Source organism: Carcharhinus amblyrhynchos, chromosome 14 (genome assembly GCF_965287045.1).
Source record: "Carcharhinus amblyrhynchos chromosome 14, sCarAmb.v2.hapA, whole genome shotgun sequence".
Classification (NCBI taxonomy): domain Eukaryota; kingdom Metazoa; phylum Chordata; class Chondrichthyes; order Carcharhiniformes; family Carcharhinidae; genus Carcharhinus; species Carcharhinus amblyrhynchos.
This window is the reverse complement of record NC_137337.1, coordinates 58,320,069-58,340,446: the sequence shown is the minus strand read 5'-3', so window position 1 is coordinate 58,340,446 and position 20,378 is coordinate 58,320,069. Positions and strand designations below refer to the sequence as shown.

At 44.4% G+C, this 20,378-nt stretch overlaps 1 protein-coding gene across 1 annotated transcript in view; it reads right to left on the bottom strand.

The window, feature by feature from the left end:
* The window catches only part of mideasb (mitotic deacetylase associated SANT domain protein b), a 35,386-nt gene extending 16,441 nt beyond the window's left edge, over positions 1-18,945 (bottom strand). The window contains exons 1-5 of the mRNA XM_080202949.1: positions 16,866-18,945; positions 8,803-9,105; positions 5,981-6,320; positions 4,895-4,961; positions 504-646 (exon numbers count right to left, since the gene is read on the bottom strand). Coding sequence (XP_080059075.1) covers positions 504-646; positions 4,895-4,961; positions 5,981-6,320; positions 8,803-9,105; positions 16,866-18,863 — 2,851 coding nt within the window. The 5' untranslated portion in view covers positions 18,864-18,945. The remainder of the gene's footprint in view (positions 1-503; positions 647-4,894; positions 4,962-5,980; positions 6,321-8,802; positions 9,106-16,865) is intronic.
* Positions 18,946-20,378: the final 1,433 nt, after the last annotated feature.

Here is a 20,378-nt window from a genome sequence, read left to right as displayed (position 1 = left end):
GTGGGATCATCTCCAGAATATTAAATTCACTAGCAATTTAATGGCATCAATGTCTGAGGGTTCAAAACACAAGGAACGGACTAATCGTAGCAAAGCGGTATATTTAATAACAAGTATTCGCACAATATGTCACTTTAATGATGTGTAGACAGGTAGGACTTGTGGGAAACAGAATTAGACAGAAAATAAAATCTATTTACTCTGCATTTAGCAGCACATTAATCAAACTGGCTGCTTACTCAGGAAGTGGAATACATAGTCTCAAAAAGTCTCTATAAGAACTACAGCAAAAAGAACCAAAACTATAGCAATGTCTCACAATAAAAACAGGATTAATTCTTCAGCAAAACAAAGTGAATAGTCCTATATTATCAATGACGTGTCAAATCAGTCCCAGTCACTTACAGCAGGGTAGGCACCAAGAGTGATTGACAGATCTATTCTGGGGGCTTGGGTTAGTTTTATAACTTGTGACTCAGTAAATTCAATGCGTAGTATATCACCTCTCTGCTGGTTCAGCTGATTGGTTTTCTGACCCTCCCATGACTTGAACACCAGATCAGCGTGGTTGGCATCTAACGCAGCCAGAGACTGGTCTCTCAGCTCAGGTATTTCAGCCTGGAACTTTGGGCCAATATTGATCCGCCTGAGAACAAACATGGAGAAAAGCTGTAAAATGGTGAGATATCCTCTCTGCCTCCCCCCCCACCAGTCCACACCCTGCCCCCCCCCTCCACCACAATCCTCCCCATCCACCTCCCCCCACCCCGCCAACAGTTGTGGGGTAGGAGGAGGTACCTTCGTCAGCAATCCACTTCAGGTACCCTGCACCACCCCGTCACCAAAATGGTCTGGCCACTGCAGATTCCCCGCCAAAACCCCCATCCCCCTGGGCCTCGCTCCCCAGCCTGTCTGGAGACCCCCAAATTTAGCTGATCCTGGAATCTGGGGACCTTAGGCTCTGGGGGCTACTTTCGGTCTTACTGGTTGTCAGTTTAGCCTCAAAAGGATATCATGGTTGAAATGTGATCCTATCAGCACCCAACATGTATATAATTGTATATACACTGGGGTGTGGAACTTCCCGAATTCCTACCTCAAATGCATTGAGGCCATGCTGTAGCTTGGTTTCTATTTTCCAGCCTGAGGGTATCGGAGTTAGTACAGACATTACAGAGCCTGTACCTGTACAGAGCATGATGATGGAGAATCACTGAATGGTTAAAGTATAGGAGGAAGCCATTCAATCAGTCATAACTGTGGCTGGGTCTCTGAAGAAGCAATTCACCAAGTGCCATTCCCCCACCTTCTCCCCTTAATCCTTGCTTTCAAGATAATAATCTAATTCCTTTGAAGCCTCAATTGAACCTGCTTCCACCACACACACAGGCAGTGTAGCCTAGATCTTAACCACTCGCTGAGAAAGCTTTTCCTCAGGTCTTCATTGTTTCTTCTGTCAATTACCTAAAATCTATGTCTTCCCATTCTTGTTCAGATGGGAAAAGGTAGCCTAGACAAGGAGTTCATTGATTGTTTTAGGGATAGTTTCTTCGGACAGCATATTCTGCAGCCAACCAGAGATATGAGATCTGGTATTGTACAGGGCAGTATAAACGCATGATTTTATTGTGAAGGTGCTCCTAGGTAATAGTAATCATAATATGATTGGAATGTACATTTCATCTGGTTTGAGGGAGAGGAGATTGGGCTCAACACTGGTATTTTATAACTTAAATAGGGACATAAAAATAGAGGCTAAAGCAATCTGGCAAATGGGGTCAAGGGATAGGTCCACAGAAATAAGTGGAAGATATTTGATTTGGAGAAGATCCACTATCCATAGTTAACTAAAAAGTTAAAGATAGTATCAAACTTAGAGAGAAAGCTACAATTGTGAAAGATTGGTGACAGGTTTTAATAATAATATTAGATATTAGCTTAATATCTATTATATTTATAATGGGTATTTATTTATAATAGATATTTATAGTATCTATTATAAAGGCAACTGTTAGCACCTATTATTAAAGAGATTAGAGCAGGGTACCTAGAAAATTAAAGGTAATCATGGAATCAATACATTTTTGTGAAAGGGAAATCACGTTTAACCAATTTATTGGCGTTCTTTGAAGAAGTAGTGGTAAACTTTTGGATGTATTGTACTTAGATTTCCAGAATGGATTTGATAAGAGTGTCACATTAAAAGTTATTGTGGACAATAAAAGCTCATGGTGTAGGGGGCAACATATTAGCATGGATAGAAGATTGATTAGCTAACAGGAAATGGAGAATAAGCATAAATGGATCAATTTCAGTTTGGTAGTTTGTAACGAATGGAATGCCACAGGGATCAGAGCTGGGCCTCAACTGTTCACAATTTATATAAATATTTGTATGAAGGGTCCAATGGTATGGTTGCTAAATTTGCTAAAGACACAAAGAGATAGCAAAGAGGACATAAGAAGGCTACAAAAGGATATAGACAGGTTAAGTGAAAGGGCAAATGTGGGAAAATGTGGAATTGTCCATTTTGGCAGGAAGAATAAAAAAGCTTATTATCTAAATGGTGAGAACTTGCAGAGCTCTGAAATACAGAAGTGCTCGAGTGTCCTAGTGCATGAATTACAAAAACCTAGGATGCAAATACAGCAAGTAATTAGAAAAGCTACAAGAATGTTATTGCGAGGGGAATTGGTTACACAAGTAGGGATTCATGCTTAAGTTGCATCAGGAATTGGTGAGCCACAACTGGAGTACTGTGTACTGTACTGGTCTCCTTATTTAAAAGGAAGGATGTAAACGCGTTAGGAGATCTGAGAAGGTTTACTAGACTTATACAGCACAATAAAAGGTTGGACAGGCTAGGCTTGTGACAACTGAAGTTAAGAAGTGACTTGATTGAAACATACAAGATCCTGAGAGATCTTCTCAGGGTGGATGTGGAGAGATTGTTTCCTCTTTTGGGAACGAGGGAACACAGTTTCACAATAAGGGGACGCCCATTTAAGACACAGATGAGGAGAAAGGTTTCCTCTCAAGAGGGTTGAGTCTCCTTGGAATTTTCTTCCTCAAAAGACGGTGGAAGCAGAGTCTTTGAATATTTTTAAAGGCAGAGCCAGATAGATTCTTAACATGGAAAGGGATGAAAGGTTATCCAGGGTAAACAGGAATGCGGAGTTGAGATTACCATCAGATCAACTATGATTTTATTGAATGACACAGCAGGCTTGAGGGACCAAGTGGCTTCCTCCTTATTTGTATGTCTATATGTTCACCACTATTGGGAACAGTTTTTCCTCATCTACATTCTCTTCATGCTTTTTAACACCTCTATCAAATCTTCTCTAAGGAAAACAGTCCCAACTTTTCCAATTCATTTCACAAAACTGAAGTCATTTGTCACTGGAATCATTCTCACAAATCTCTTCTACACTCCCTCTAATGCCTTCACATCCTTCCTAATACTTGGTGTCCCAGAACTGGATGCAATTGATGTGGAACCAGTTCTGAGACAGGTTTACCATAACCACCTAGCTCTTGTACTCTATGTCCCTATTATCGACCTATACTCTTGCTACCAAAATAACTCACTTCAAACTTCACCTGCACTCAATTTCATCTGCCATTTGTTCACCTACTCCACTTATCTGTCCACGTCCTGTTGAAGTTCTACACTGTCCTCCTCACCTGTTCACATTATTTCCATGTTTTGTATCATCTGAAAAGTTTGAAATTGTACCCCGCACACCAAGGTCTAGGTCATTCATACATATCAGGTAAGAGCTGAGGTTCTAACGTTGATCCCTGGGGGAGCCCATTATAAACCTTCCCACAGCCCAACAAAAAGCCATGTTTCCTTTCACTTAATCAATTCCGTATCCATATTGCTACTGTCCCTTTTATTCCATGAGCTATAACATTTCTCAAGTCTGTTGTGTGGCACTGTATCACCACCTTTTAGAAATCTACGTACAGCATTTTTCTCATCGATCCTTTGTTACCTCATCAAATTCTTCAGCTACTCAGACATTAATTTTCCTTAAGAAATCCATACTGGCTTTTCTAAATTTACCTACATTTGCCTAAGTGAATATTAATTATTGTTTGGAGACATTTCCTCACCAAAGTTAAACTGACTCGACTGTGGTTGCTGGACTTATCCATATAGCTTTATTTGGACAAGGATGTAACATTTATAAATCTCCAGCCCTCCGATACCACCACGGAGTCTAAGGAAGATTGAAAAATTATGGATAGTGTCCCCACAATTTACACTCTCGCTTCCCTCAATATCCTTCAATGCACCCCACCTGGCCATGATGCCTTGCTAGCTTTAAGTGCAGGCAGTTTATCCAATGCTGTCACCATATCAATGTTAAATCTTCACGTGTGTGAACTGTCTCCTCTTCCATCGTGATCCGTCAGAATCTTCCTTAGTAAATTCAGAATAACTTAATACCGCAGGTATGCTCCCTGCAGCCATCTGTAAATCTCCTTTAGTCTCCAGTCAACCCTATTCTTCTTTTACTCTTTTTTGTACCTATAGGAACTTTGGATTCCCTTGTATGTTAGCTACCAGTCTCTTCTTTGTCTTTTGTTTCTCTTTTTTTTCAATTCCCTTCTGAATCTTCCATATTCAGCTTGATTTTTGGCTGTATAATCCAACTGACATACATTATAGCCACACTTGCTTGTTCTAGTTAGGTCCTGTGCCACATTCCAACAGGGTGTGTCTCTGTGTGTGCATACACGTGTATGTGTGTTAAAAAGAATCATAGAACCCTACAGTGCAGAAAGAGGCCCTTTGGCCCATCGAGTCTGCACCAAATACATTCCCACCTAGGCCCTACCCCCAATCCAAAAGGAAAAGATATCACCTTTTGTAGTTACTTACGGTTCAATGCTTGCCGGTGTGACTTCACTCATGAGGGAGAGAACTGGCGGAGGAGTATCAGCACTGTCTAGAGGAGAGAGAAAATATTCAATCATCACAGCCACCTCAAAGGCCCAGAGTGAGAGATGACAGGTGGGGGCAGCTATGCATCAAATCTCACAATCCTCTTCAGCTTATACAGACTCAAAACTTACACTTTTAAATAGAGCCTTCCACATTACAAATTGTCCCAAAATGTTTCACAGGAGCATAATCAGCTAAAAATTAAAAAGCTGCTGCATATTTTCCCCAAGTCCTTTAAAGGATTATTTTGCTGCTCTAGAGCTGGCTTCTTACACACCTTCTTGACTCCCTTCAATCTGACACTAGTAGTTGTGTCGTTAGATTTAAGGAATTCCATCGTCAAACTTCCCCACTCTTGCTTACACAACTTTTGCCTCTTTGACTAAGCTTCTGACCACCTGCCCCAACACCACTGTAAGCGACTTAACGTAAAATTGCTAGTGTGTTGTAAGGCCGTGAAGAGATTTGAACACAAGGTTGTGAAACACACATTTCAGCAGAGGCTGAGTGTATTGGCCAAGGTTGTATACAGTGTACTGAATAAACAGTAAATCACTGTCACTGTACTATTGAGAGAAGAAGTTAATCCCTGTTGAGGGATGGAGGGTAAGGCGATGTGCAGAGAGCAGGAGAGACAGATACCAGAGATCTGGAGATTGACTCTGAATTGGGATATCTTTTATTGGAACATCCTGAGACTGTGAAAGATGCTATATAAATGCAGGTTCTTCTTTCTATACTGGAGCTGTCATCACTGCTTTATCTCACTCTCTGCACGCACACACAATTCAATTGCAGAATGGCAAGAATCTGGAACAGTAACCAAACTGCTGGGGGCGTGAATGGTTCTGTAGGTTTGCTATAAAAATTCCAGACTGCCACCATGATGTGCCCCTGAGATATCAACATCAACACAGTCACAGAGAAGTAGAACTAGTTTTTCCAGAGGTTAATTGTTGGGCATCTATCCACAATTTATATCACAGCAGGGAAAGGAGAAAAGTCAATGGGCAAAGAACTCACTTGATTGGCTTAAACAGGTTTTAGGCGTTGACCTTGGGGTGACTGGTTGAGATGAGGTGCTTGAGGAAGACAGGAAGGCATTGAAGTAGAGTCCTGAGCCCTCCCGCATGGGGCTGAGGATAGGTGGCGGAGTGTAGGGCGGAGGCTGGAAGTTCTTGTCCAGAGGATGGTCCATCAGTCTGACTGGTGAGCGCAGGTTGCTCTGGTAGAGGGTGCCAGGTGGGTACGTGATGACAGAGACATGGTTGAGGGGCTTGGGAGGAATGAAGAGGGGCTCCGGTCTGGCCCGACGTTTCAGTTTGGTTGTGGTGTTCACGTGACCTCTGGAGCTAGCATCCTCCTACAAAGATAGGCATTTTATTCAGACACATAACAGAGCGCACTGTGAAATCTGTAAATTAGAGACATCTTTGGGGACTGGCATCAGCTGTCTATTTTTCAAAATGTTCTCAGTAGAATGGAGATTTTTATCTAGCATCTGCATTAGCACAGAGTGTTCTACGCCTTGGAGACAGCTGCACAAGCATTCATGGATAGGGCGGTTTCCTTCCCAAATGTGCATGCTGGATAAAGAGCTCACCATTGTACAAAAGTAGTTTCTTTTCCAAAACCCACCACCTCCACACACTGCCTGCCCACCACACATCGACCAATCAACCACAGCACACTGCCCTCAAGAAAATATGGGGAGCAAAGGCAGGGAGCTGTAAAAAGTGCCAGTGTTCTCAACTTGGGGAACATTTCAGATACAGTACCTTTGCAATATGCTATCTTCTATGATATGGAAACAGGCTATTTGGTCCAACCAATTCATGCTGGTGTTTATCCTCTGCTCCCATCTTTCCTCATTTAAATCTACCATCGTTACTCTCCATTCCCTTCTCCATCCTATGTTTGTCTAATTTCCCTTTAGACACATCTATGCTATTCACTTTAACCACTCCATGAGATAGGGTGCCATATTCTCACCACTCTGAGAAAAATCTTCCTTCACTGTACTAACAACATAGCTCTGAGCCATCGACATGTATTACTCCCTTGTATAGAGAAAATCTCCAAAAAACTGTGGAGTTGAAATTTCAAATGGAAGTTACTACCCTTTTGTTAAGGGATATGCTAGAAATGGAGAGACAGACCCAACATAAGGCTGTTCAATGACAGAATAGACTCAAAAAAGGGCCAAATGGCCTCCTCCTGCTCCACTGTGCCAAGCAAACCTAACTAGTGAGGAGCGTAAAGGCAGGGTGTAAAAGCTCCTTTAGATATGTAAAAAGGGAAAGACTAGCAAGGACAAATGTGGGCCCAGGAGAATTTATTACACAGAACAAGAATTTTTTTCTTGTTTACTCGTTCATGGGACATGGCCAGCATTTATTGCCCATCCGTAGTTGCTCTTGAGAAGGTGGTGGTGAGTTGCCTTCTTGAAGCACTGGGTTGATCCACAATGAGGTGAGGCGGTGGCTTAGTGGCATTTTTGCTAGATTATTAACCCAGAAACCCAGCTAATGTTCTGGGAATGTGGGTTCCCACCATAAAAGCAATGGGAAAAAAAAATCTGGAATTAATAGTCTATTGATGACCACAAAATCATTGCTGATTGTCAGAAAAAAACCCATCTGGTTCATTAATGTCCTTCAGGAAAGGCAATCTGCTGTTCTTATCCAGTCTGGCCTACATGTGACTCCAGACCCACTGCAATGTAGTTGACTCTCAACTGCCCTTTGAGGGCAACTAGAGGTGGGCAATAAATGTTGGCCAGTGAGCAATGCCCATCTCCCAGAAATGAATAAAAATAATTAAAAATGCCAATATGGAGGGAATTCCAGGATTTTGATTCTGCAACTGCAAAGGAACAGCGATATATTTCCAAGTCAGGACGGTGAGTGCCTTGGAGGGGAACTTGCACGTACTGGTGCTTCAATGTATCTGCTGACCTAGTCCTTGTGAACGGAAGTGGTCGTGGGTTTAGAAGAAGCTGTCTAAGGACCTTTGGTTAATTGCTGCAGTGCGTCTTGATAGTACACACTGCTTTTATACAGCATTGGTGATAGAGGGGTGGATGTGGTGCCAATCAAGCTGGCTGCTTGATCCTGGATGGTGTCAAGATTCTTGAGTGTTGTTGGAGCTACATCCACCCAGGCAAGTGGGGGAGTATTCCATCACACTCCTGACTTGTACCTCGTAGATGGTGGATAGGCTTTGGGGAATCAGGAGGCGAGTTCCTCTCTGCAGTATTCCTAGCCTCTGACCTGCTCTTGTAGCCACTACGTTTACGTGGCGAGTCCAGCTGAGTTTCAGATCAATGGTAATCCCAAGGATTCAGCGATGGTAACAACATTGAACATTAAAGGGGGTGATGGTAAGAGTGTCTCTTATTGATAATGGCCACTGCCTGCCATTTGTGTGGCACAAATATTATTTGCCATTTGCCGCACAAGCCTGGACATTATCCAGATCTTGTTGCATTTGAGGATGGATTGCTTCAGTATCTGAGGAGTCGTGAATGTTGCTGAACATTGGCGAACATACCCACTTTACATGGCGAGGCCAATTAAATTTCTGATCAATGGTAACCCCATAATGTCGTCACATTGGTGTCCACGAAACCCACATGCTATAGCTGCAACCCAACACCTTCATTCGATCTTTATTGTGTCTAACTTAACTAATTAGGTTCCAAGCTTGTATGATACCAAGTCATTTAACTAGAGTTGAGCTGTTAATAGTTGGTCTATTTATTTAAGCTATGCATTTAGTAACTCTTTGGTTTTACCATATTAATAGTACTATACAATTGCACATTGCTTTAAAAGGAATGATACCTGGACTGAGTGTTCTGTTCCTGAACCTCTACTCAATCTACGCCTGCGGGTTGTTAATTGGGGTAGATTCAGCTCAGATGGATCCTTTTCGCTCGAGTTCCTTTGGGATTCCCCATCTCCTGTCCGCTCAGTGTTTGTTCTAACAGAGTCTATCTTTCGGACTGGCACTGATACTGGTATCACAAGTGGCATCAGGCAGCTGTCATCAAGCTGACCCTTGGGGGTCGCAGATTCCACTTTGGCTTTCTGGTGTCCAGTGGTCCTTCTCTTGACTTCTTCTTCTTGGGAGTCATTTTCCAGAGTCTGAAAGCAAACAATTTTCACCTTTCACAATACAGGAAAAAGGTTTAGACAGGAACTACATCGCACAAACAGGGAACATAGTCCATACTGGTGTTTACACTGCTCTGGAGCTGCCTCCCAGCTTCACATCACCAAACCCTCCAATATTGTCTCCCTCATCTGTTTAATCAGCTTCCCCAAAAATGCATCTATGCTGGTCACCTCAACCATTCAGTGGTAGCAAATTCTACATTGTAATCTAAAAACAGAAAAATGTTAGAATTACTCAACTAGTCTGGCAGCATCTGTGGAGAAAGAAACAGAGTTAATATGCTGGGTTGAATATCGTTCTCCTTCAGTACTGAAGGATGTGTTTTATGCCATTGAAAGGTGGGGAATTGGAGGAAGAACCGAAGGGAAGCCCTGGGACAGGTTAGAGGGCAGGAGAGAATATACAGTAAAGCTGCCATAGAACAAAGGTGAAAGGAGTGGTTGTAGTAAAGGAACAAAACAAAAGCACGAAGCACAAGTTTTTGACCAGCACATGGTGAAACGAATCAAATCAAAATGATAAACAGAGTTTAGGTCTGAAATTGTTGAACTCAAGTGTGATCTAGAAGGCTGTAAAGTGTCCGTTCCTTGAGTTTGTGTGAAGCTTCACTGAAACAGTGTTGCAAGTCGAGGAGTGAAATCAGCGTGACAGCAAGGTGCCAAATGGGAATGCCAGTCAGGCCAAAAGCTTAGGGTCACGCTTTTAGAATGCACATCAAATGGAACTGAGTGAAATTATTTAGGGCAGCACGGTGGTTAGCACTGCTGCCTCACAGCTCCAGAGACCTGGATTCGATTCTGACCTTGGGTCACTGTCTGTGTGGAGTCTGCATCTTCTCCCGTTATCTGCATGAATTGTGATACAGAGAAACTGGGAGAATGGAATGAAATCCTTACAGTAGGCAGGCTGTGAAGAAACACGGTTGAGGTAGCTCTGGGAGTAGGATCGCAACAAAGAATATTCCACATAACCCAGAAAAAGGCAGGGATAATTAGGATCCATGCAAGTATCCTTAGCAACATGCTTTATTTGGAGGAAGTGAGACAAGTTAAGAGAAATTGTTCAGTGAAAGAACAAGTTGAGCCAGGCAGAGAAAGGTGGATGGGGATTGTTCGGGCCTCTGTTCAAGGAAAAAGCAGAGAGCACTCAAACCACCTTGTAGAGGCTGAAGGTGTAAAGAGATTGAATGTCCATTGTGAAGGGGAGGTGGTCAAGGTCAGGAAATTGGAAAGAGCTGAAATAACAGACGCCAGAAGACTTACAGATGGAGGTGGGAAGAACATACAAATGAGATGTAGCAGGCCACAAGGCCCTTCGAATCTGCTCTGCCATTCAGTAAGATCATGGCTAATCCGACTGTAATCTCCTGCCTACGCTGGAAGTTGAAAGCCAATTTATACACAGCAAGCTCTCACAAGCAGCAATGTGATAATGGACAAATAACCTGATTTAGTGAGGCTGGTTGAACATAAACTGCATTTATTTCAATGCAAGAGGCCTAACAGGCAAGTCAGATGGGTACATGGGACTGGGATATCACAGCTATTACACAAAATGGCTAAGGGAGGGACAGGGTGGCAGCTCAATGTTCCTGGGTACAGGTGCTATAGGAAGGATAGAAGGAAAGGCAAAGGGAGGGAGTGTTGTGTTTTTGATTACGGGAAAACATCACGGCAGTACTGAGAGAGGATATTCCTGAGGGATCATCCAATGAGGTTATGTGGGTGGAACTGAGAAATAAGGGGGTGATCACTTTTATGAGATTGTACCATAGCATCTCCCCCCCCACCACCCAACCACAATAGTCAGTGGGAAATTGAATAGCAAATATGTAGGGAGATCGTAGATAGCTGCAAGAATAATAGGGTTGTAATTGTGGGGGATTTTAACTTTCCAAGCATAGATTGGGACTGCCAAAGTGTTAAGGGCTTGTTGGGAAGGAATTTGTTAGGTGCGTTCAGGAAAGATTTCTTAGTCAATATATAAATGGCCTTACTAGCGAAGGGGCAACATACGACCTCCTCCAAGGAAATAAGGCAGGGCTAGTGACTGAAGTGTTAGTGGGGGAGCATTTGGGACCAGTGACCATAATTCTATTAGGTTTAAGATACTTGCAGAAAAGGATAGGTCTGGTCCACAAATAAAAGTTCTAAACTGGGGCAAGCCCAATTTTGATGGTGTTAAACATGAACTTTCAAAAGTTGATTGTGGGAGGCTGTTTGCAGGTAAAGGAACATCTGGCAAGCTGGAGGCTTTCAAAAGCGAGATATCAAGAATTCAGGGCCAACATGTTCCTGTTAGTGTGAAGGGCAAGGCTGGTAGGAATAGGGTACACTACAGATACTGAGGTTCTGGTCAATAAAAAGAAGGAAACATATGTCAGGTAAAGGCAGCTGGGGTCAAGTGAATCTCTTGAGGAGTATGTACTTAAAAAGGAAATCAGAGGGGCAAAAAGCGGACATGAGATAGCTTTGGCAGAGATGGTAAAGGGGAATCCAAAGAAATTTTACAAACATATTAAGGGCAAAAGAGTAACTAGTGAGAGAATAGGCCTCTTTAAAGATCAATAAGGTCATCTATGAGTGGAGCCACAGGAGATGGGTGAGGTCTTAAATGAATATTTCTTGTCAGTATTTACTGTGGATAAAGGGCTAAGGAGCTAAGGAAAAGCATCCACATTACAGAAGGAGGTGGTGCCGGAGGTTATAAAACACAAAAGGTAGATAAATCCCTGGGACCTGATCAAGTGTATCAAAAGGACATTATGGGAAGCTAGGGAAGAAATTGCAGAGCTAATTTGTATCATCAACAGGTGAGATGCCAGAAGACTTGAGGGAGGCAAATGTGCCATTATATAAGAAAGGCGGCAAGGAAAAGCCAGGGAACTACAGACGGGCAAGTCTAACATCAGTGGCGGGGATTCTGAGAGACAGGATCTATATGTGTATGGAAAGGCAAGGACTGATTTGTGCATGGAAAATCATGTCTTACAAATTTGGAGTTACCAAGAAAATAGATGAGGCAAGCACGGTTAACGTTGTCTACATGGACTTCAGCAAGGTCTTCAACAAGGTACTGCACGGTAGACTGATCAGTAAGGTTAGATCACATGGGATTCAGGGAGAACTAGCCAATTAGATACAAAATTGGCTTGCTGGTAGAAGATAGAGGGAGGTGGTGGAGGGCTGTTTTTTCCAGACTAAAGACCTGTGTCGCAGGGATCAGTTCTAGGTCCATTGTTATTTGTCATTTATATAAACAATTTGGTTGAGAATATAGAAGGCATGGTTATTGAGTTTGTGAATGATCCCAAAATTAATAGTGCAGTGAACAGTGAAGGTTATCCAAGACTATAATGGGATCTTGATTATCTGGGTCAGTGGGCCAAGGAATGGCTGATGGAGTTTAATTCAGGTAAATGCGAGGTGTTGCATTTTGATAAGACAAACCAGGGCAGGAATTAGATAGTTAATGGTGGGGTCCTGGGGAATGTTGTCGGACAGCGAGGCCGAGGGACGCAGGTGCATAGTTCCTTGAAGGTTATACCATAGGTAGACAGGGTGGTGAAGAAAGCGGCACACTTTCCCTCATCAGTGAAAGCACTGAGAACAGGAGTTGGGACATTATGTTACAACTGTACAAGACAATAGTAAAGCCATATTTGGACTGTATACAATTCTGGTCACCCTGCTATAGGAAAGATGTTATTAATCAGGAAAGGGTGCAAGAAAGATTTACAAGGAGGTTACTGGGACTAAGGTTTGAGTCAGGAGAGGGTGGGACTTTTCTCCCTTGAGTGCACTAGGAAGAGGGATAACCTTATAGAGGTTTATAAAATCATGAGGGGCATAAATAAGGTGAAGATCTTTTCCCCAGGGTAGGGGAGTCCAAAACTAGAGGGCATGGATTCAAGGTGAGAGGGGAAAGATTTAAAAAGGGACCTGAAAGCAACTTTTTCCACACAGGGGGTGGTGCAATATGGAATGAGCTGCCAGAGGGGGTGGTAGAGGCAGGTACAATTACAATGTTTAAAAGAACATTTGGACAGTACGTGGATAGGAAAGGTTTAGTGGGATATGGGCCAAACACAGGCAAATGGGAATATTTCAGTTTAAAGAGCTAGGTTAGCATGGATGAGTTGGGCCAAAGGGCCTGTTTCCGTGCTGTATATGTATGACTCTAAATATTGGCCCAGGAATGTTCATACAGGAAGTTAAGACTTTAACATGTCAAACTGCTGAAAGAGAAGAAATCCATCCGTCAGGAGCATTTGAGAAATCATGGACTTTTTTTTTGCAAAACTATACATACTTCTAATGTTAAGGAACCTGATGAGGAGTTCTTTATTAAATGCTGCAAGTTATGGTCCAGACTTCTGAAAGTGTGGTGGAAGCAGATTCAATTGCAACTTTCAAAAGGGAACTGGATAAGGGACTAAGGGGAAAAGACTGGGGCTAACTGGAAAACTCTTTCAAAGAGCCAGCAGGAGCATAAAGAGGCTGAATGTTCTCTGTACGCTGTGGGGAGATTGTCAGCAGAGACGCCGGGATGTGTGTTTCAGAAGTGAACGTGCCTGGAGAGATGGGCTGAATATTTTAATTCTCAAAGTAATTTGTTTTTGGTCCCAGCAATTCAAAGAAGCAAGAGGGTCATAAAGGGTCTTGTCTACACTGATTACATAGAACATAGAAAAACTACAGCACAAACGGGCCCTTCGGCCCACAAGTTGTGCCGATCATATCCCTACCTACTAGGCTTACCTATAACCCTCAATCCTATCAAGTCCCATGTACTCATCCAGAAGTCTCTTAAAAGACCCTATCGAATCCGCCTCCACCACCACCGACGGCAGCCGATCCCACTCTCCCACCACCCTCAAGTGAAAAAGTACCCCTGACATCTCCTCTGTACCTACTCCCCAGCACCTTAAACCTGTGTCCTCTCATAGTGACCATTTCAGCCCTGGGAAGAAGGCTCTGAGAATCCACCCGATCAATACCACTCAACATCTCATACACCTCTATCAGGTCACTTCTTATCCTTCGTCTCTCTAAGGAGAAAAGACCAAGCTCCCTCAACCTATCTTCACAAGGCATGCCTCCCAATCCAGGCAACATCCTTGTAAATCTCCTCTGCACCCTCTCAATAGCTTCCACATCCTTCCTGTAATGAGGCGACCAGAACTGCGCACAGTACTCCAAGTGGGGTCTGACAAGGGTCTTATAAAGCTGCAGCATTATCTCCCGACTCTTAAACTCAATCCCTCGATTAATGAAGGCCAGTACACCATACGCCTTCTTAACCACATCCTCTACCTGCGAGGCCGATTTAAGAGTCCTATGGACCTGGACCCCAAGGTCCTTCTGAACCTCTACACTGCTAAGAGTCTTACCCTTGATATTATACTCCTTCATCCCATTGGACCTGCCAAAATGGACCACTACACATTTATCTGGGTTGAAGTCCATCTGCCACTTCTCTGCCCAGTCTTGCATCCTATCTACATCACGCTGCAACTTCTGACATCCCTCCAAACTATCCACAACACCACCAACATTCGTGACGTCGGCAAACTTACCAACCCATCCCTACATTTCCTCATCCAGGTCATTTATGAAAATGACAAACAGCAAGGGTCCCAGAACAGATCCCTGGGGCACTCCACTGGTGACCAATCTTATTGCAGAAAAAGACCCATCTACAACCACTCTCTGCCTTCTGCGGACAAGCCAGTTCTGGATCCACAAGGCACTAGCCCCTTGGATCCCATGCCTTCTCACTTTCTTAAGTAGTCTTGCGTGGGGGACCTTAAACACCTTGCTGAAGTCCATAAAAACCACATCTACCGCTCTTCCTTCTTCAATGTATTTAGTCACATCTTCAAAGAACTCAACCAGGCTGGTAAGGCACGATCTGCCTTCACTGGTATGGATCACTATCAGGCTTGAATTTATTGTCAAATGTCCTAAAGTCATGAAAGGCACTGTACAAATTGCAGTTCTTCTTCTGATTGTGGCCCTTCAGATAATACGTTGACAGAGGGAACCTCACTTGCAGTAAATCCTCCATGTGGCAAACCCACCACACTATTCCTCACTTTGACAAAACCACTGCCCTTTGGAGGTAAGCCTGTGGCTCTTGCATCTAGTTAAGTTTATTTATTAGTGTCACATCTTAGTCCACAAGAGCAATGATTGACCTACTGCTATCCTGAGCCATATTCAAGGAGGTTCAATATCCCAACACGCAACCTTTCTGCCACTCCCTCCAGCAAAGGCAAGGGAAGGAATACATTATGGCTCAATTAATCTCGCTCTCTCCCTACTCAGAAGGTTGCAGGTTCAACACCCACTGCAGGAACTCAGCGTAACCTGGCACAACACTCCCAGTGCAATACCAAGGGTGCACTGCAGTGTCAGAGGTGTCATCTTTCAGATGAGACATTAAACTGAGGCCCATCTTGGGTGGATGTAAACATTTCCATTCAAAGAAAAAGCAAGAGTCTCAACAACATTTCCAACAGGAACAGAATCAGCTCATACAGCCCCACCACCCTGCTCCACCATTCAATATGATGGCTAATCTTCGAGCTCAACTCTACTTGTACACCCTATCCCAAAACTCACTGATCCCCTCAGTACCCAATATTCTATCAACCTCACACTTGAATATATTCATCAACTCAACATCCACAAGCCCCTGGGATTCCAAACGATCGCATCCCTGAATGAAGAAATTTCTCTTCTCTGTCCTAAGTGGCCAACTCTTACCCTGACTACAACTTCTAACTCAAGGTTCTAGAACCACAGCAAAAGGACCTCTGAACATCTACCTTATGCTAATTAGACCTAAGCATTTCAATCACATCACCTCTCGTTTTTCTAAATCCCAGACCAATCTACTCAATCTATCATCGATTCCTGGTGACAGGGTTGTCCAATCGAGTGAAGTTCGTTATACCCCCCTTTAGGTAAAGGTTCGACTTAACACAATACTCCAGGTGATCTCACAAAGCCCTCTACAGTTGTAGCAAGACTTCTTTACTCCAGTACTCCACTCTGTTCATGGTTAACATACCATTTGCCTTCCTAATTGCTTGCTGTATCTGCGAGGTAACTCCAGGTTCCTCTGAATGCCCTCGTTTACAAATTCTGTCATTTTCCTTTTTGCCAACATCACCACTCTTAGTACCCAATCCCCACACAGTACCCCAGCTGTCCCCTTATCCCTGGTATAAGCAGAAAGTGCTGGAAAAACTTTGCAGGTCTGGCAGCATCTGTGAAGAGAGAAAGTGAGCTAACATTTCAAGTCCGATATGACTTCTTCTTTAGAACCGAAGAGAGGTGGGAATATGATGGGTTTAATGATGTTAAGAGAGAGAAACAAAAAACGTGAGGATCTGAGGGTGGTAGAGATTAAAGGACAGATGTCATGGAACACATTGCGAAAGGGTAATGTTAGTATTAACACCACAAAACATCAGTCCAGAGTCAGTGTCAATAGCAAAATAAAAGTCACTGCTATTTGAAAGCGAAACTATAAGAAGGTATAGGCTAGAAGTTGTGAAAGGTGCTATACAAATGCAAATTCCTCCTATGTGGATGGAGAGGTAGTGACCAGGAGTTGTTGGGTTGTCGAAGCTTTTTGCAGAAAATGGGAGGGGGGGGGGGGTGACCCAGCTTTGAGACAGAGTGGGAATTAGAATGTTCTACAGCAGTTAAATGCTTACCTCAGTTGAGGAGTTCCAGCTGGACAGGGGCACCGTGGATACCTGCTCGGACTCTAGTCCGTTAGTTTCATCTGAAGTTCTCCCTGTCCTTGCCGTACTTTGCACTGTGCCATCAGCTGCCTCTTCAACCTGAGAAGCAGCTTCTTGGGCCGGGACCTGAGCAGACTTACTGTCCTGGGACAGCTGGATTTTCTCCTGTTCAATCCGACTCCAGCTGTCCACTTCGTCTGCCTGCACACTCTTTGACTGAAGCGAATCCACCTCAAACAGTTTGAGCTGGCTCTGCACGCAGTGATTTGGCGGAACGTTCAACAGCTTCTGCAGTTCCGGCCCATAGGCTTGTGGCCAGTGCTGCCGGACATTCTCCGCGGGGCCCGACGGATTCCCAAGTCTCTGCAACTCAAACAGGGAGGGTTTTGTCTTCCGTTCCTTGAAAGAGTATGGTGCCTGCTTTGCTGAGGGCGTTTGAAATTCAGGGACCAGCTGATGTGATGGGGGATTCTGTTTGTGGTCCTCTGCGACAGGCCTCTGAAGGCCTTTGCGGACCTGCGCCTCAGTGGGTTGCTGGAACTGAGCTGCAGTTGTGACTATCTGATGCATTGATGATTCTGAGTCCTGGTTCATCTGAACCCGCCGGAGACCAAGAGACTGAGGTGGCTGCTGGTGAGGGAAGAACTGCTGGAATATGTGCTGTTGGCACACGCTTTGTGCCTGCCGACTGTAAAGAGGAAGGAGTGGTGGTTGGTGAGGTTGATGGAACACATTTAACACCGTTTTTGGGGGCAGCTCTTGCTTCTTACTCTGGCCGTAGGAGTACTGGAAGAACTGATGTTGAGGCAAAGCTTCATGACTTTGCTGCTGTTGGTGTTGATGCAGCAGTTGGGTCTGTTGGTGTTGGAGCGGATGCTGCAGTTGGTGTTGGAGCTGATATTGCTGCTGGTGCAGTTGATTCTGGAGTTGGTGCTGGAGCTGGTTCTGCTGTTGGGTTTGTCGTTGGTTCTGGGCTTGGGCTTGGGCTTGATGCTGCTGTTGGTGTTGGGGCTGGTTCTGGAGTTGGGCTTGGGCTTGATGTTGCGGTTGATTCTGGGGTTGTGTTTGGTTCTGCTGTTGATGCTGTGGTTGGTTCTGCTGTTGGTGATGGGGTTGTTGCGGTTGGTTCTGCTTTTGCTGCTGTTTATGCTGCTGCAGCTGGCCCAGCTGTTGTTGGTGCTGATGCTGCGGTTGGTTCTGTTGGTGGTTCTGATGCTGTGGTTGGTTCTGCTGTTGGTGTTGATGCTGCGGTTGGTTCTGTTGTTGGTGTTGATGCTGCGGTTGGTTCTGTTGGTGGTGATGCTGCGGTTGGTTCTGATGCTGCGGTTGGTTCTGTTGGTGGTGCTGATGCTGCAGTTGGTTCTGTTGGTGCGGTTGGTTCTGTTGGTGGTGCTGATGCTGCAGTTGGTTCTGATGCTGCTTTTGCTGCTGTTTATGCTGTTGCAGCTGGTTCTGCTGTTGGAGGTGCTGGTGCTGTGGCGGTTTCTGCTGCAGTTGCTGTTTCTGCAGCTGCGTCGTAACCCCTGGTTTTGAGAGTGCGTGCGCGAAGGCACCCGAGGCATTGGAATCGATGATGCTCATTGTTCCAATGCTGCCACAGAAAGGGGCAACGCTTTGAGTCCAAGAGCAGGGTGGCTTCCAGTTGAGGCTTCCCTTGGGCAGATGGTCGATCAGAATGGAGGCAGCCCAGTTTGGGGGCATGGTGTTCTCTGTGGCTGCACCACCCTCTTGATTCATTCCCAAGTCAGAGTTGACAGACTGGCACTGCCCGACTCTTGCAGGGGCCTCGGATACCATGGAGGGTTGCGGGTTGACCAGACCGCTCGAGACCTCCGCTTCACCGCGTATCATTCCGTTCTTCCTTTGGAGAGGGGGGCTCGGTTGAATAATGCCGGCGTTCTCACTGAAGAACGAGATCTGTTTGCCTTTCCGTTTGGCTGAGCTTTTGCTCGGGGCCTGGACGTTCATGCTCACAGCAGCATCCAGGTGGGTAACTGCTGTCCCGTCTCTTTGTTTGGTTTTGCTGTCCCCCACCCCCGCACCAACCCCACCAGCACTCCACCCGCCTCTCGCTTTGAATGTCGTTATTTCCGGTGAGAATCTCAGAGTCTCTGATTTAAAAAGGTGGTGTCAGAAAGCTGGACATTAACCATGGACACTTGCTCTCCACCAATATATCCAATGACCAAGGCAAAAACGTCTGATGACCAAGCGAGTAATTTTCAGTTACTTTTCACACACAGAAGCCCAGAGTGATTGTGCCAACCTGGAAGAACAATCAAGGTTAAATATTAGAAAGAAGTGTCATCATCATCAGTTTGACTCTGCTCTTTATGAAGAAAAAAAAGGGGTAATTTTAACCACAACAGAATATTGATGGAGACTGCCAAAGCATTTGGTTCCACTAACTGTGCAAAGCTATTAGTGATTGTGTCATAAACATCCTAGAACCGTGCTCCTGCAAAACACTTTCCAGATCACAAACCCTGTGGCTTGCTCGTTATATTTTCCACACACTCAGATCACCTCTCCTGTTGCCACTGCAGCACACCCGATTGCTGCCTGGGGTTGTTATGAAAGGTTCACTAGGAAAAGAACAGAAATGGTCCTGTAGTTTTTTTTTAAAAAGTCTCCCCTCTTGGCATTTTCGCTTTCAGCCGGCCTGTGCAGTCAGTCCGTCTCGGGAGCTCTGAGCCTCGTTGAGAAAAAAAAAAGTTCCACCCATCGAGAGGCAAAACAACAACTGCTGCCAGACCCTCCCCAACAAGCTCTTTCAGCCAGCAGATGGAAAAAGATTTGTGAGGAGCTAGTGTTGCTTATGTGATTGCTGTGGCCTGTCCCTGCATGTACTATGGAATGTTTCACCATGCCACAGGACTGGTGTAATATCTTAAAAAGTAGTTTGAAACATTCAAACTAACGTGCACACACTCTTAAAGTTAAAGGGTTTGCAGTGTACTTTGTAAAACAAAACTGCAGCGCCAGGAAGTCAGTGTAGCTGCAGCAGTTAAGCCAGGATTTGGAATCCGAGACACGAGTCCCACTCTGACCTGTCACTGGCACTCAGCTTTTCCTCATCCGAAAAGGCACAATTCCATTCCACGGGAATGAAGTGGAGGGAAGTACTCACGGGGAACAGGGATTCACTTCTTCTGGCCATTGGCCTCCACTCGATTAGTCAACCAGCCAACACTTAGCAGTTAATTAATGATATGTGCAATTTAACTCTCAGCTAGTAGCACATGTGATGGAAAATAACTCTTACTTGTACGTGCAGCATAGAGCTTACCCCCAGTTCACTGTACGTGCAGTTTAACTCTTGGTTTACAGTACAATGTGGAGATCTGCTTCACTGCTGAAAAGTACTGGAGTGTTCACTCGAAAACACCACCCAGAAATCGGTGTAAAAATTACACTCTCTCATTTCAGCATGTTAAATGTTATCAATTGCATAAGAACATACAAATTAAGAACAGGAGCTTG